General features: G+C 42.6%; 1 protein-coding gene across 2 annotated transcripts; it reads right to left on the bottom strand.

Annotated features, from left to right (window-relative positions):
• Positions 1-787: 787 nt before the first annotated feature.
• LOC136631338 (ly6/PLAUR domain-containing protein 2-like) lies at positions 788-16,576 on the bottom strand. Of its 2 annotated transcripts, none has more exons than XR_010793004.1 (3): positions 16,339-16,576; positions 7,753-7,893; positions 788-1,100 (listed from the first exon to the last, which is right to left on the bottom strand). XR_010793004.1 is itself a non-coding variant. In XM_066605597.1 (3 exons), exons 1-3 carry the CDS (start codon positions 14,158-14,160, stop codon positions 871-873), a joined length of 381 nt encoding a protein of 126 aa, XP_066461694.1. In that variant the 5' UTR covers positions 14,161-14,264; the 3' UTR covers positions 788-870. The 2 variants fall into 2 exon arrangements, 1 of the variants encoding a protein (XP_066461694.1); XM_066605597.1 differs by lacking the exon at positions 16,339-16,576 and adding an exon at positions 14,151-14,264.
• Positions 16,577-16,840: the final 264 nt, after the last annotated feature.

Genomic DNA, 16,840 nt, shown 5'->3' with positions numbered 1-16,840 from the left:
CACACTTGCATATGAAAATATGGATTGACTACAAATGTCCAGTACTGATTTCCAACAGATACTGTTTTTGGAATGTTGATGAAAAACACGATTAAAAAGGAAAAAATGGACCTTGTTAACTATGCAAAAAATTAATTTTTATGGGCGAAAAACTGCACCAGCACAGATCTGTTGGAACATGCTGAGTTTTTTATAAAATGCTGTGTGCATTAAAAAAAAGTGTATAAGAAAACTGAAATGTGAATAAAGGCTTCGACAGATGAGCATGTTTTGCAATGCGCTTACTCCTGCACAATTTTTTTTTGCGCAGAGAACAAGTCTATTTTGCACGTGTGTCTGTGCAAATACTGTCATACGGTGACATGGGTACTAGAGATGAGCGAGTGTACTCGCTAAGGCAAATTACTTAAGCGAGTATCACCATTTTTGAGTACATGCCCGCTCGCCTCAAAAGATTCGGGGGCCGGCGTGGTGAGCGGTGAGTTGCGGGAGTGAGCATGGGGGAATGGGGGGGGGGGAGAGAAAGAGAGATCTCCCTTCCGTTCCTCTCTGCTCTCCCCCGCCGGCCCCCGAATCTTTTCAGACGAGCGGGCATGTGCTCGAATTTGCCTTAGCAAGTACACTCGCTCATCTCTAGTACCCATGTCTTTTTTTTTTAGTAATAAACAACTCTGAATTAGAATGAATTTGTAATACGCTAATGGGAATGAGACTTTATGGGGGATTACTTGGTTTGAATAAAAACTGGTAATAGAGAATTACACATGTAGTTTAATAATAAGTTACCCAAAAGTTTATTGTAATGCACACCACAGTACAGATGACTGACTACTGTTCTTTCATCACATATAATAAAAGATAGCTGTATCTTTAATATAAAAGGTGTGTAATTAGCACAATAGTGTAAATGGCAGGTAACGGGTCACTCTTCTGAGCATGGGAACTGTAGTTGCCAAATTCCCCTTTGCCCATATTTGCAAATATATTGCATAAGTCTGCTTGACAGCACCATATATATTTTATAGGGTCAAATGTACCGACATCTTCTTTATTGCACTCTTTTGCGCTGGCACATCCTTTGGTGGTTGTGACTTTGGAAACTGGAACAACAAAACAAAGAGGTAGATAAATGTAAGACCTCTACATGTGGGCCAGTGTAAAACTTGAAATCTGCAGAGCATTCAATTTCATTAGCAGCATAAACATCTGTAGGCGTCTAAGTGTACATATACACTGTAGGGGACATGTTTTAGGCTAGTGCACACTTGTGTTAAAAATTTTTTTGTCCAAGTTACATCCGCAAAAATTGTATGCAGTTCTGTATGCTATCCATATGGGGTCCGTGTGTCGGTTTTTTAACTTTTCCAGTTTCATACAGCCGAGAATCTCATGTGAGTTTTGTGTGTTGCAATACTCGCAAAAGTCACACGAATATAAACTCCATTTTTTAATGGAGTCGTACACATGAGTGATGTTTTCCCTCACTGCGATGCGTCGAGGAAAAAAAAGTGGTGCGTTCTATTTTTTTGCATTTCTCAGAATGCACCGCCCATTGATTTCAATGGGACTTTAAATAAATCGGATGGCTCTCGCATGCTGTTCAATGTGCGATGCAAAGTGGGAAACACTTTCGATCCGCTATTTGCTAAGGTATTTGTGAACACAAAATCTGCATGAGCTAAACAAGGAGAATAGAACCCATTGATTTCAATAGCATGGTTCTCATAAGCACGTACTGCATATGGATTTTACACACGCATGGGAAAAAGTAGGACCTGCTCTATTTTTCTGCATGTTGCACAGCAAAAGTGCTATAGTAGTCTATGGGAGGTATGAAAATACACAAGGGGAAAGGTGGTGCACTCCACAAAACTCAGGGAAATTAACACATCTTCCTGCTCACCCGCAGAATTTAACTATGATTTCCGCATGTACTGCGCATGTCCGACAGAAGCTCGCCGCAACCATCCGCAGAACAGATAAAGAAGAGAAAAGATAGGTACGTGCGGACATCGGCTGCGGTCAGGGCCGGATTCCGTTGCGGCCTCCTGCATGCGGAATCCGACCCATTCGTGTGCAGCTGGCCTAAGGGCAGCTTCACACTTGTAAGCGCAAATTTGCTCACTGCAGTGCGGCGTATTTAGGAATAAACGAGGTTTGAAAAGGGTAGATTTCCTTGCCTCTCTGTACTTAGTACTGTACTTTTTGCGCACACAGGGCCAGTTCAGATGCATGTGACACAACCCTTTCTGTGGAGTAAAGAGCTATGTAGCCAAATGGATTCTAGATGTGTTCTTTTCCCCGAGTTTGGCACAGTGTTTGACACTTTCACTTGGATATTTGCACATCTCCGATAGACTTCTATGGGGCCTGTGCTGTTCAAAATGCACTCCAAAGGTCAAATCCAATGGGTGAAGTCAATGGGTTCTATTCTCTGTGTTTTGCACACGCAGATTTTGCACATACAAACACGGTTGTGTGCAGATTCCCTGAAAACCACAGTATTTTGCTGCAATATCAGAAACATTTCTGCAAAAAGCATCACATAAGAATAAAGAGTTAACGTGACCCCCGATCTGGGACAAACCAAGATGACCACACCAATTCTTTGACTATTTAATGTACACTGTGCACTAGTGGTCAAATAATCAGTATGGCCGTCTGGGTTTGTCTGGACTGGAAGGGATTGCTTTAACCCCTTTAGGCCTCCCTCACACAGGTGTTTTTGTACAGTGTTTAGCGCTGCTTTTGCAGCACAGCGCTAAACGCTGTACAGCGCTCCCATTGATTTCAGTGGGGCTGCTCACAAGCCCTGCGTTGTTCATTGAAATGAATGGGCAGCGGTTTCAGCGCTGCCGAAAATGCAGCACAACTTGGTACCGTGCTTTTGGCAGCGCTAAACTCCCTAGCTACACTGCCTGAGTAAAAAAAAATCAATACTCACCTTGCAAGTGATGTCGCTGTCCCAGGGGGCTCTCAGAACTTGTCAGGATTCAGAGGAACTTTCGCTGGTAACGGAGATTCTAAATCTCTGCCTCCAACAAGAGATTGCTTTGATTGGCTGAGTCAATCAGAGCCAGCGTGGGATGTGTCCAATTACAGCCATTCATTCATTGGGTGTCACAACTAATAATCTGAGACACTCATTGGAACAGTTCGATTTTGAGGCATCCTGTCTTGGGCTTCACATCTCCTGGCAAAAAACCAAGTTGCAGAATCTAGGAGCCGACGCAATCCCTCCGAACCTAGACGTAAACGGACAGAAAGTTGACGCTTTCAGTGAGTTCGTGTACCTCGGCAGCGTTCAGCACACAGATGGGAGTGCGCTTTCAGACATCCTGTGGAGAATAGCGCTGGCAGCCTCAGCGATGAGGTCCTGGAGTCCTTTCACATGCGATGCCAACACCAGATTCTCCGTGTCCGTTGGTTTGACTTCATCAGAAACCGCGAGATACAGACTTGCACGGGGCTTGAGTCAATCACAAAAACACAAGGAGACGACTTGCACTTTTTGGTCATGTTGCACGCTTGTCAGAAGCTGTTCCGGCCCACAGTGCTCTAACCGCAGCAATTGCTAGGAAAATCGAGAGACAACCCCCTGCCAGATGGCGGAGGCCCCGTGGTCGTCCGTGGCACTCGTGGGTGCAACAAATAGGCAACAGTACCTCCTCCGACATCAACACAGAATGGAACAATGCTCTTGGTCGTGGTCATTCTAGATCGGTGCTACGGACCATTGTCATCCAAGCGAGATAACTAACTAACTATTCATTGGATGGCTGTGATTAGACGCATCCAGCACTGGCTCTGCTTGGCTCAGCCGGCTGTCACTTAGCCAATCACAGCAATCTGCCAGCTTCACAAGTTCCCAACAGCTGTGCTGGGGACAGTTGCTTCACCTGCTAGGTGAGTATTGATTTTTATTTTTTTTAACTGCAGCCTTGGCTATGTTTTCAGCTGTGCTAAAAATGCTGGCATAACGCATGCCAGCACTGCTGAAACTGGGCAGAATCTGCAGTAAACGCAGCGTGTGAGGGAGGCCTTAGGCTTTATTCACACAAACCTTTTTACATGGCTATTTAGCCGTGTTTTCATGCCGGACGAAAACCGCAACCATCTGAGGCATTGGATTTCAATGCATTCAGATGGGCAATTTTTGCGGCGCATAAAAACATTGTGCCAGAAAAAATAGCACATACGCGACCAAAATCGATCTTTCAAATGATATACGCTGGCGGCTCCCATACACTTCTATGGGAGCTGGAAAAGTAGGGAGGGGGAGGCAGTTTAACAGCATCCAATGCAGGGGACAGCTTACAGGGGCCTCTATTAAGGCATTGGAAGTCATTCCGAAAAAATAAGACAAGGGAGAGATTTCGGGGCTGCGGCGTATTTTTTCCCTAATACATCATACCCAACCACGTGAATGGAGGAGAAAACTCTAATTAAGTGCGGGGCTTGATCACATTATTTCTTCATTCACACGATTTAACGGCGCGTGCAGACGACCGCAAAAACATATATGCTCGTGTGAAGGAGTCCTTACACTGTACGTCATGGAGGTTTGGGGTTTATATGGAGGGGGATTAGGAGCCGATCCCACTAATGACAATCCTGGTGATGAACAGTGATCAGCACTCATGCTTTTAACCCTTTAAAGGCCCCGACTGGAGTTTTGGGGTCCCGTACAGCCCTCCACAATGTGATGTTGCCATGGCAGCCAGGGACCTTCTAAAACCCCTCAGGACTGCCATTAGAGATTACTATCAGACCATGTCTGTGGTATCACAAGTTCGTGTCCCCTTTAGGGACTTAAAAATATAACAAAGTTTTACTAACTATTAAAAAAATTAATGTAAAAACAAACCTTTCCCACATCTATAATAAAATCCACAAAAAAAACCACAGCATATTTGGTATCACTGCATCCATAAAAGTTTGTTCTTATAACCCTACACTGTGAACATCGGCAGAAAAAAAAAGGAACTTGTGGGTTTTCTGTCACCAATTTTTTAAGGTTCTATTATCGACGCTATTTTGCAGGCTATTGCCACGTTTGTACCACCTAAATAATTTCATAAATATTTATATTTTGGAGAAATAAAAAGAGTTTAAGAAATAAATAGTAGGTTTTTTTTACACATATGTATTGGAGAAACATTTGTGAAATTAAATAAAAAAGTGGTGATGGATAACCCACAAGTAGCAAAAAAACACAACGCTAATATAGCGCATTGCGCTAATATAATAAAATATATAACAAAAAGCGATTAAAAAAAAGTTGTATGTACTCCGAAATGGTACTAACAGGAACTACAAGGCGTCCTGCAAAAAATGAGCCCTTACACAACTATGTTGACAGAAAAATAGAAAAGTTATGGCTGTCAGAAGAGGCAGGCAGGCAATAATTTTATTTATTTTCCAGATATTTTTAGTACAGCAAAAAAAAACTATATAAATTTGGTAATCGTACTGACCCATAGCATAATGTTATCATGTCATGGCAGAATTATGTTTTCTGTGTGTTTTTTTTTTTTTTGCTCTGCTTACATTTTTAAAAACGTTTTTAGTATTACTATATGGTACATTAAATTGTACCATTAAGGGCTTCTTTAGACAACCGTATATCAGCTGGGTATTCACGCCCGGCCGATATACGGCGTCCCTCTCTGCAGGGCGAGGAGGCTGGAAGAGCTAGGAGCAGTGCACTGAGCTCCCGCCCCCTCTCTGCCTCCTCTCCACGCCCCTCGGCACTATTTGCAGTAAGAGGGGGCAGAGGCAGAGCTAAGGGTGCATTCAGATGACCGTATATCGACTGGGTTTTCACGCCCAGCCGATATAAGGCGTCTCTCTGCAGGGGGAGGAGGCTGGAAGAGCCAGGAGCAGTGCTCTGAGCTCCCGCCCCCTCTCCACCCCCTCTCTGCCCCCTCTCCACCCCCTCTCTGCCCCTCTGCACTATTTGCAATGAGAGGAGGTGAAACGGGGCGGGGCTAAGCTTTGCTCTGCCCCCGGCCCGCCTCTCCTCATTGAAAATAGTGCAGGGGGTGGAGAGGAGGCAGAGAGGGGGCGGGAGCTCAGAGCACTGCTCCCGGCTCTTCCAGCCTCCTCCCCCTGCAGAGAGAGATGCCGTATATCGGCTGGGCGAGAAAACCCAGCCGATATACGGTCGTCTGAATGCACCCTAAGTTACGGGACTTGGCTCAGCCCCCATCCCGCCCCTCCCATTGCAAATAGTGCCGAGGGGCAGAGAGGGGGTGGCGAGGAGGCGGAGAGGGAGCGGGGATTCAGTACACTGCTCCCGGCTCTTCCAGCCTCCTCCACCTGCAGAGAGAGACGCCGTATATCGGCCGGCGTGAATACCTGGCCGATATACGGTCGTCTGAATAAGCCCTTAAGGTGAGTACCCACTTGCGTTTTTCTTGCACGCTTTTTTCATGCAATATCACTGCATTTTTTTAACGCAATTGTCAATGGGACTTTCTAATGTTAAAAACGCATCGCACAAAAATTGCAAAACACCAACTGGCGATGCGTTTTTAACATTAGAAAGACTCATTGACAATCACGTTAAAAAAACACAGCAATATTGCATCAAAAAAAATGTGCAAGAAAAACGCAAGTGAGTATTTACCTAGAAAAATACAACTCATCCCGCAAAAAAACACAGCTCTCAGACTGCTATCAAGCTATCAAGAGTTATGATTTTTTAAAAGTTGTGAGGAAAATTTTTTAAATGGGAAAAAAAAGGAGCCGTACTTAAAAGGGGTTAAAGTAAAGGGCTAGAGTCCCCTGCAAGAAGTGCTTGGGTAGTGATTGCAGCCTCTTAGATGGAAAAACATATTTCCATGCTTAATTACTGTAGCACTGAGTCATCTACAGGCCCTACTTGAGAAGTCCTCAGGCTTTTGGCATTACTTCCAGCGTGCAGCATCAGAATTTGTAAAGGCACACCCTGTACATACATGCCTATAAACTATTTGGTAATATTCTTCTTCTTCTACATGCTCTAATTTTTTTCTTGGCTGTTAATAGTAAAAAATACAATCCTAACATTTAGGGATTAAACAGATGAACGTGTTTGCGCACGTTTTCGCACGTGCAACTGACACCCGCAAAACGTGATGAATCTAACTCATTGACTTCAATGGGTTTGTTCTTATGAGCATTTTTTGCACGCAATCCCTGCGTGTGAAAAAAGATAGAACTTCCCCTATCTTTCAGCTTGTTATGCAGAAAGCTGCTATGGAAGTCTGTAGCACATTAAATAAGCCAAGGGGAAGGGTGTGACTGGCAGACAACAGAAGGAAAAGAAGACAGCTGGCCCTTCTTAGGCTTTAATAGCCATTCAATTCCACGGAAAGGGAGTATCATGCGTGTGTGTGAACTGGCTCTGTGAGTGCAAAATGTACAGTACTGTGTGCTGACACATGCATTTCAGATGGATTATTACCATCTTCAAACCTTCTTTATGTGCAAATACCCTCAGTGTGGCGAGCGTATTTGCGCATACACTCATCTATTGAAGCCCTTACTGTACTTTTTGTGATTGCAGGGTCTTTTTATATGGATGCAGGACACAGCCGCGCCTGATTTTAAAAGGCTGTTTAGCCCATTTAGCTCCAGATATGTTCTTTTTCCCGCTAAACTGTGCAATATATTATGCAATCACGGAGGTATTGAGAGTGCATTTGCGCACCTCTCGTTGCAGCTGCTGATTTGGTGACTGGTTTAGATGTAACATTTGGTACTCACACATCTCTAATCCAGGAATGCCCGTTTTCACCTGTGTTATTTTACAGTAAGGCTTCTCTGTGGTACAGTTTTCTGGAGGCTGCAGGTCGCACTCTGTAACGTTGGTGAATTTCTCACAATAGTGGCATGTGATGAACTCTCCTGTCAATGGAAAAGATAAGCTGTACTTTATATCTATGACAATATACTCGAATTAAAAGAAAAGTAGTAAATGAATGAACGTGTTTGCGCACTATTTAGCGAGCATGAAATTCACGCCTGCAAACATGACAAAGCGAACCCATTGAAATCAATTCCTGTGCACAAAAAAGATAGGCCCAGCCCTAACGTTCAGTTTTTTATGTAGAAAGCTGCTATAGAAGTCTATGGCAGGGTCAAAGAAACAAGGGTATGGCCGCCTGTCCATGGGTGCTGCAGAATATCACTAGCGATATTCCGCCGCCCGGGAGCAGGGGAGAGAACTGTCAGTTCTCCGCAGTGAGCCTATCTGACAAATAGGCTCACCGCAGAAAATCGCAGCATGCCTTTATTTGAATCCCGCGAGCGGAGAATTACTATGATTCTCAGCTCGTAGACGCCGCAGCTGCGTTTTCCATAGCAACGTTATGGAAAGCTTCATACAGCGTGATTCGCCGGCGATTTATCGCCAGTGGATCATCGTCCGTGGACAGGAGCCCTAAGAGTGTGACCCTGCGGACAACACAGGGACAGGTAGAAAAGCTGTTCCCTTTTAGGCTTTAGATATCCATTCTATTCCACCATAAGGAAGCATCACGCACGCCTGTGAACTGTCATTGTGAACAAAAAAATTACATTACTACCGTATATTCCGGCGTATAAGGCGACGGGGCGTATAAGACGACCCCCCCAACTGTCACCTTATACGCCGGGAATACAGTGGAGCAAAAAAAAATAAATCATTACTCCCCTCCCCCGGCGTTCTGCGGCGCTGCTGCAGGCTGTCGCTCCCTCGCGGTCCCCGGCAGAGCAATGCTTTCTGGACGCAGGGCCGTCAGCTAATCACAGCCATTCAATGACATTATTGAATGGCTGTGATTGGCTAAAACACACGTGCCTTCAGCCAATCACAGTCATTCAATGATGTCATTGAATGGCTGTGATTGGCTGACAGCGTGTGTTAGCCAATCACAGTATTAGCTTTCTGGAGGCGGGGATTTCAAGCCCTGCGTCCAGAAAGCAATGCTCTGCCGGGGACCAGGAGGGAGCGACAGCCTGCAGCAGCGCCGCAGAACGCCGGGGGAGGTGAGTAATGATTTTTTTTTTTGACACTTTCTTTTTTTTTTGTATTACCGGCGTATAAGACAACCCCCGACTTCAGAGCAGATTTTTCGGGGTTCAAAAGTCGTCTTATATGCCGGTATATACGGTATATGCTGACACACGCGTATCAGTCTGATCACTGGTCAACAACTTTTAACGTTTTGTTTACTTTAGAAAGGAAATATGTCAATTTTTTATGATGTTAACGTGCTGAGTTGAAAATTGACAATGAAAACCTTGGATTAGCTCAGATTTATGAGATATATTAACTATTGTTAAAATAAAACTACAAACATACATATGATGTAATACAGGCTACTTGCAGAACAGGAACTGTCAAGATATGTCTCCAATTATGAAACACACAATGTACCTGTTAAAAACTCAATTGCACAATGCAAACTTGACATTAGTTGCATGTACGCCGTTTCTTCACTACCCTCTTATATGAATCTACAGGTGTTTCACGCCTCATATTCCAACAGTAATCTGCTAGCATTGACAGCCTCCATTTCCCTTGGTAGCGTCTCTGCATACCAGAGATGTCCTGATGGAAGCGTTCGCCATGCCCATTGCTTACAGAACCACAGTTGTCAGGGAAAAAGTTAATGCGCGAAAGTAAAAAATGTATTTTTAAACGCATGTTGCAGCCCATTTTTTCATAACATGACAGCATATTGTCCAGCAGTTCTTTGTAATTCTCAGTTTTGTGGTTTTGTAGTGGCCCAGAATTAGTGGGGACCCTCCATAATGTTTTGTGTCTGTCTCATGTCAGCGTCTTATGTCTAGTATGCATAGATTTATGTGTATTGCACTTCTGCAGTATTGATTGGGTTAATGTCTGGGTCATGTCTGAAAAATGTATCGTATAAGTCATATGACTATGTTTTAAATATATGTATGTGTTTGCAAGTATGTGACAGAAGGAGAAGAGTAGAATAGAACAGTCAGTCTAGCAGGAGTCTGGGAGGAGAAGTCTGACAGACAGAGAGAGAGATCTGTCTGTGTGTGAAGAATGGAAGAGGCCGAGCGACGGCCTGAAGCTCAGCCTAGGCCCAGCCTGCCCAGGAAACCTTGGTACAGCTGTTGAGTGCTGAGAGTGAGACAAGCTGCTTCAAAGCAAGGAGAGCACAACTAACATGAGTGTGAACCGGTAGAGAGTGAGAGAGGAAAAGTTGCTGGGGGTGAGATCACACAGATAACTTGGAATGTGGATCATCTGAGATACCCCGAGAATCTTGCCTGTCATACCACTCTGAGTTGTTGTATCTGTGCCAGGACTGTTGATGTGGTTTGGACTTTGTCAAGTTACAGTAAACGGACATTACCGACCGTCCCCGAGTCAGAAAGTTTCCCTGTGTGAGGACTACTTTATTGCATCGTCAAGTTTCACCGCAGAGGACGGAACGGTGGCATCATGTGTGTCAAATGTACTTAAAGTAACCTCGGTTGATCTTCCCCAGCAGTAATGTGGTCAAGTCCCAAGCTACCCCCAGGGAAGGTGATGGTAGAGCCCCGTGACAAGGTCTTTCTCTACCCCGCTATCTCCTTGCTCAAAAATGGGAACAGTGCTAGTGTGTGGGGTACCACAGGTGGCATTATTACTATTTCGGATATTATAAAAGGGAGGATTGTATAGCGGTATAGATAACATAGGGAGGTGATGGAAAAGCAAGGAGCTAAAGATGTCTGCGTGTCAAATTCCACAGAGACAAGTTGTAGCAAGGAGAAGTTGTCACGATGGTCTGGGCCAGAGTAGAAAAAGGAAACTGAACGACTCCAGTCAAAAAGGAAGTCACCTGTTATCACTGAATTTAACAGTATTGTAATTGCTTATATGGTCTGCAAAACACCTGTGCAGACTTGGTAGTTACTATTATATGGTCACTGTATGTGCTGTTGCAGATTTACTGCCACATGTGTTGTGACACACTGTAAAGGGGCCCAATGAGGCTCTGTTACCCAATGGCCCGCATAAACCTGTAGCTGGCCCTGGCAGACAGACAGCTCTGGTGGCTTATCTTTAGGAACAACAAAAAAAGTCAGGATTCAGGAAGTGAAATTCAACTTGCCCGAACCTTTTATCCCTCATCATCTGCTGGGGGAGACTTGGGGGCTGGCCAAACCCATATCATAGTCAGCTAGTCCTGTTGAAGTTAGTGGGTTTAGATAATGTTTAGCTAATGTGTATGGGGTCCTTTATGCCCAGTTCACAACATTTTTATGCAATTTGTTTCAGTCAAAACTGGAGACGTATTCATTTTCGCTTCTCCTGCTGTTCAACATCAAAATCTAGGACCCTTTGAGTATGATATGAACTACATTATAATCCCTTCTTTACCTGGCTGCAAAATTGCTTTTATTAAAGTAGAAAGTACTTGGACTGCAGCATCGATGGCCATACACTGGTTCACACTGTTGATATATTTACTGCAAAAGACAGCAAAATCTGCCTGTAAATAGATATGTACCTGTATATTTAGAAAAGGCTTTACCAATTATATTACAATGTGCACAAGATCAAAAATGCTGACACTTATAAATTCTGTACAATTGCCAGAAAGCTGCATTGATTTCTTTCTCAGCATGTAAACAGGGTTTAGAAAGATTCCTTTCAGTTGTATGTACTTTATTTTTGGTACAGATGTTCAACACAGATCCCACTGTGCCAAATCTAAAACATGTGAACCTAATACTCTATTCACATCTGCATTGTGGCTTCCTGATCCATCACCCAATGGACACTGGTGGCGCCCATCAGACCACATCGACTTTTAATAGGTTGCACTGATGTCTTTCATTTTTGACAAATCTGCAATGGAGTCCATGTCGCAAATGTGAGCAGAGTCTAATGCACACCATCAGGATCCATCACAGCAAGGTACTCATGAAAGTCCATGTGGCCTTGCATTACCTCTATATATTTCTCATTTCATATGAAGGTGTATAGAGGTTTTACGATGGACTCCATATGAATTCAACAGTAAAAACAATGTGGCATCTGTCACCATATTACAGAACTAATTTTACCAAAATATATTGTAGAAAGAGCATTCCCAATGCCTACTGGCAAATGAAGTTCAATATTGATAAATGTAAGGTTCTGCACATGGGCAGGATGTCACCAATACACATTAAATGGGGTACCACTAGGGAAAAGTGATATGGAAAAAGACCTGGGGTACTTGTTGACTGTAGATTTAACTGGAGCAATCAATGCCAGTCAGCTGTTGCAAAAGCAAATAAAGTCTTGGGGTGCATTAAAAGAGGTATAGGGGTGAAAGACGAGAACATTAGTGTTCCACTATATAAGGCACTTGTCAGGCCCCAAATGGAATACTGTGTACAGGTCTGAACACAGGAAAGATGTTGCAGCGCTTGAGGGGGTTCAAAGAAGGGCAACTAAGTTAATAAACGGAATGAGAGGAATAGAATACCAAGAGAGGCTATCAAAGTTGGGATTATTTACCCTGGAAAAAAGAGGGTGAAGGAGCGATCAAATAACTATGTATAAATACATTATGGGACAATACAAGGATCTCTCCCATGATCTGTTTATACCCAGGACTGCAACAGTAACAAGAGGGCATCCTGTACATCTAGAAGAAAGTAGATTTCATCCCGAACATAGAAAGGGGTTCTTTACTGTAAGAGCAGTGAGACAGTGAAACTCTCTGCCTGAGGACGTGGTGATGACAAAATCCATAGAGGAATTTAAGAGGGGACTGGATGTCTTTCTAGAACACTATGATATTACAGGATATAGACATTAGGTGACCAGTGGGGTTGATGATCTAAAATGTTGAACCAGGAATTACTCTGGCTGCCATTATGGAGTCAGGATGTAATTTCCTTCCCCTGGACCAACAAGTAAGTGGTTGAAACAGGCTGAACTAAATGGATATTGTCTTCATTCAGCCTAACATACTATGTTACTGTTTCATAGCACAGAGCTTCAGAAACACCAAGATATGCCTTTCAGCCTGCATGCACATGGCCTTGCTATATAAGGCTTCTTGGGTCTAGTTACTGATGAGTAGAACAGTTTGGATGCAGTGCAGGCTTGGAGTCAATTGAATAATTCCTACCTGGATGTATAGTATATGCAATTACAGTAGATTAACCTTCCATCCTAATTGGCACCTATGTTGAGGTGGAGCGTGAGATTTCTGTTTATTTTCATGCAGTAGAAATTATTTACTGTCTAGACAGGAGAAGAAAGGATTGAGAAAGGGAAGCCTTACAGAACTGAGCATAAGAACATACATGAAATAAAGCAAGCAACTCAGAATTTCTTGCCCAATTCAACATAAAGAAGGAATAACTAAAGATCATGGATAGCATTGTTGATGACCACCTCAGGGTCCATTCATTTAGTGTGTTTGCTTTTTGCTTGATATTGAGCACCATCCAAATACAAAGTAAATAGTATTGTCTAAAGGGAACTGTGTGATGTATCTCCCATCCCACAAGATAAACTTCTACATAACCCTCATAATCTTCAGTCTACCATTCTCTTTATTGTGATCCCTCTTGATAGCTTTAAAAATACTATTGTATTGGGAACTTTGACCCTATATACGTATTTTACACCATTTTAGCTGTTCAGGCAACACCTATAGGAAAAGCTCTCAAAGTGGAGCTGAATGACTGTTCTTCAACGTCATTGAGGTGACTAACAAAATATCCAGTGATGCCATTCTGTAGATTTCTGTACACAGTAGAGCAGCATGACTCATTAAGTTCTGACACTATTGTCTATGATATCAATGCAGATGTGATTGATGAAGTAGAAAAACTAGAATTGTAGAAATGACCTGCAGAAGCAAGTATCTTAAGCAAGCTGAGCACACAGATAGAAAGTATTTCTTGTTGGAACAAATACACAAAAATAGTTTGTGGCATAAAAACCCAGTACAGAGGGTTTTATACAATTCATCAAAACAGAAAAACTCATTAAGCCCCATCAGGAACAATACAGGAATCACCACAATCAGTGGAGGACTGAGAAATGATAGAACGAGTCCCCTTTAAAGTGCTGCTTGAAACCTCTACATTTTGACCACCACCAGTGGCAGGAAGGCTCCATCTATTTTTTTTGACTTGTGTACACTTACCTTCTACCATTTCCTAAATGGAGACCACATTCGTCTGCAGGTTTTCTCCACATCAGGACATCTACAGATTTGTTGCAGACATTTCTATGACTGTCCATTTATCTGAATGCTTGTAAAGAGTGGAGAAGCTCTCATGGAATATGAGACTGGAGTACTACAATGGATATAAAAAGTCTACACTACCCTGTTAAAATGTCATGTTTTTTTCATGCTAAAACATCTTCACAAAGAAGAATCATTTCAGATTTATTTCCACCTTCAGTTTAACCAATTATCTGTACAAATCCATTGAAAAATAAACTGGAATAATTTAGGATAGAAAAATAAAGCTAACATTATGTGGTTGCAGAAGTGTGAACACCCTCTTATATTTGGGGATGTGGTTGTGTTCAAAATTAGCCAATGACATTTAAACTCATGTTAAATAGTAGTCAGTACACTGTTGCCATTATTTACAGGGATTCTGATTTACCCCATGTAAAGTTTAGCTAATCTACTAGGATTCACCTGACATTTTCTTACTTGCATTTTACTTTTAGCAAACAATCACAAAGAGATTTGATTGTTGGAAGATATCAGTCATGAGAAGGGTACCAAACATTTCCAAGGCATTATGTATACCATGGAACACAGTGAAGATGGTAATCAAAAAAGGAATTAAATTTGGCATAACAGTGACAAATACCAAAGGAAAATTGGTCCGGGAGGCTGCTAAGAGGCCTACAGCAACATTAAAGGAGCTGCAGGAGTTTCTAACAAGTACTGGTTGTCTAACGCATGTGACAACCATCTCCCATATTCTTCATATGTCTGAGCTGTGGGATACAGTGGCAAGACCTAAGCCTTTTTTAACAAATAAAAACATCCAAGCTCGGCTATGTTTTGCCAAAACCTTCATCAAGTCTGCCAAAAGTATGTGTGACAACTAGGGATGAGCGAGTATACTCGCTACGGCACTACTCGCTCGAGTAATGTGCCTTAGCCGAGTATCTCCCTGCTCGTCCCGAAAGATCCCTCTCTCCCGCCCGCTCTGCGCCGCAACTCATCTGTCAGCTGCGGCGACACCCGAATCTTTCGGGACGAGCGGGGAGATACTCGGCTAAGGCACATTACTCGAGCGAGTAGTGCCTTAGCGAGTATACTCGCTCATCCCTAGTGACAACATGTTATGGTCTGTTGAGACCAAGGTTAATCTTTTTGGCTATAATTCCAAAAGGTATGTTTGACACAAAGCTAACACTGCGCACCACCATTAGAACATCATACCCATAGTGAGGATGGTGGAGGCAGCATTATGTTTGGGGATGTTTTTCTGCTGCCGGGAAAAGAGGCTTTAGTCACGGTGGAGAAAATTATGAACAGTTCCAAATATCAGTCCATTTTGGCACAAAACCTTCAGACCTCTGCAACAAAGCTGAAGATTAAGAGGAATTTCACCTTTCAGCACGACAACAACCCAAAGCATACCTCTAAATCCCCAGAACAATGGATTCTTCAGAAGATCAAAGTTTTGGTATGGCCCAGCCAGAGCCCAAATCCCTAAATCCCATTAAAGATCTGTGGGTTGACCTGAAGAGGGCGGTACACACGATATGCCCTCACAAGCTTACAGATTTAAAATGCTTTTGCAAGGAAGAGTGGGCAAAGATTGCCAAGTCAAGATGTAGACACCTACCCAAAAAGACTGAATGCTCTCATAAATTCAAAGGGTAACCTAGTAGTAGTTTTAGGGTGTGCATATTAATGCAGCCACATTATTTTAGTTGGGTTTTTTTTACCCCTTAAAAGATTTTGATTTGTTTTTTAAAAGAATTGTGCAGATAATTGGTTACATTAAAGGTGAAAATAAATCTGAAATAATTCATTTTTGTCAATTTTTTTAACATGACAAATACATGGCATTTAAACAGGAGTGTGTAGATTTGTTAGATGCACTGTACATGTGATAGGTTCCCTCTCTCTAGGGGGCATAGTTCCATACTGGTATGCATAGTATGTGTGCCCTTGCTCACATTGTACTTACACTGCTGAAAAGGAAGCAGTATTCCCTTCAAACATGTGACTGCATAGTTGTTGCTTTGCTATTCAGTTTTTACATGTAGTCCCTGTGATAACAAGTACATTGATTTCACAATTCTCTAGTACATACTGTATGGCCTACAGTTAAGTAGTATATGAGTGCACTTACCTTTCACATGCCCCATTATAACTAAGCATAGAAATGTTGCCAGATGCAAAAATATCATCATATCCACCAAGCAAGAAAGTGTTTTTGGCTATGGTTGAATTCAGTAGGATGCTGTGTCTCAGCAGTTATCACCTGTATATATGTGCCAGTGGTTTCTTTAGTCAGCAGGTCAGTAAGAGATATGCCTTCAATATCCCGTATTAGCATGTCACCACACCTTTAGTTCTTTGTGTACTTACGTAATACCTTTGTCGCATTCTTCATGGGCATCTCATTGGATGATTCAAGTGTATTCATACCTTACGGTAATGACACATCATAAAACTATATCTCTACTACAACCAAAAAATTGCTGCAAAAACTTATGGAAACACAAAATTTGACATTGCATTTTGCCATAATTATTTTTTTTAGTGTGATCTATACAGTGTTCTGAGGTTCTGAAAACCAACAGCATGCTTGATCACAGCAAGTAAACTTTATGTATAGTGCATTGACACAA

This window comes from Eleutherodactylus coqui, chromosome 6 (genome assembly GCF_035609145.1).
Source record: "Eleutherodactylus coqui strain aEleCoq1 chromosome 6, aEleCoq1.hap1, whole genome shotgun sequence".
Classification (NCBI taxonomy): Eukaryota; Metazoa; Chordata; class Amphibia; order Anura; family Eleutherodactylidae; genus Eleutherodactylus; species Eleutherodactylus coqui.
This window is presented reverse-complemented; position numbering and strand designations above follow the sequence as displayed.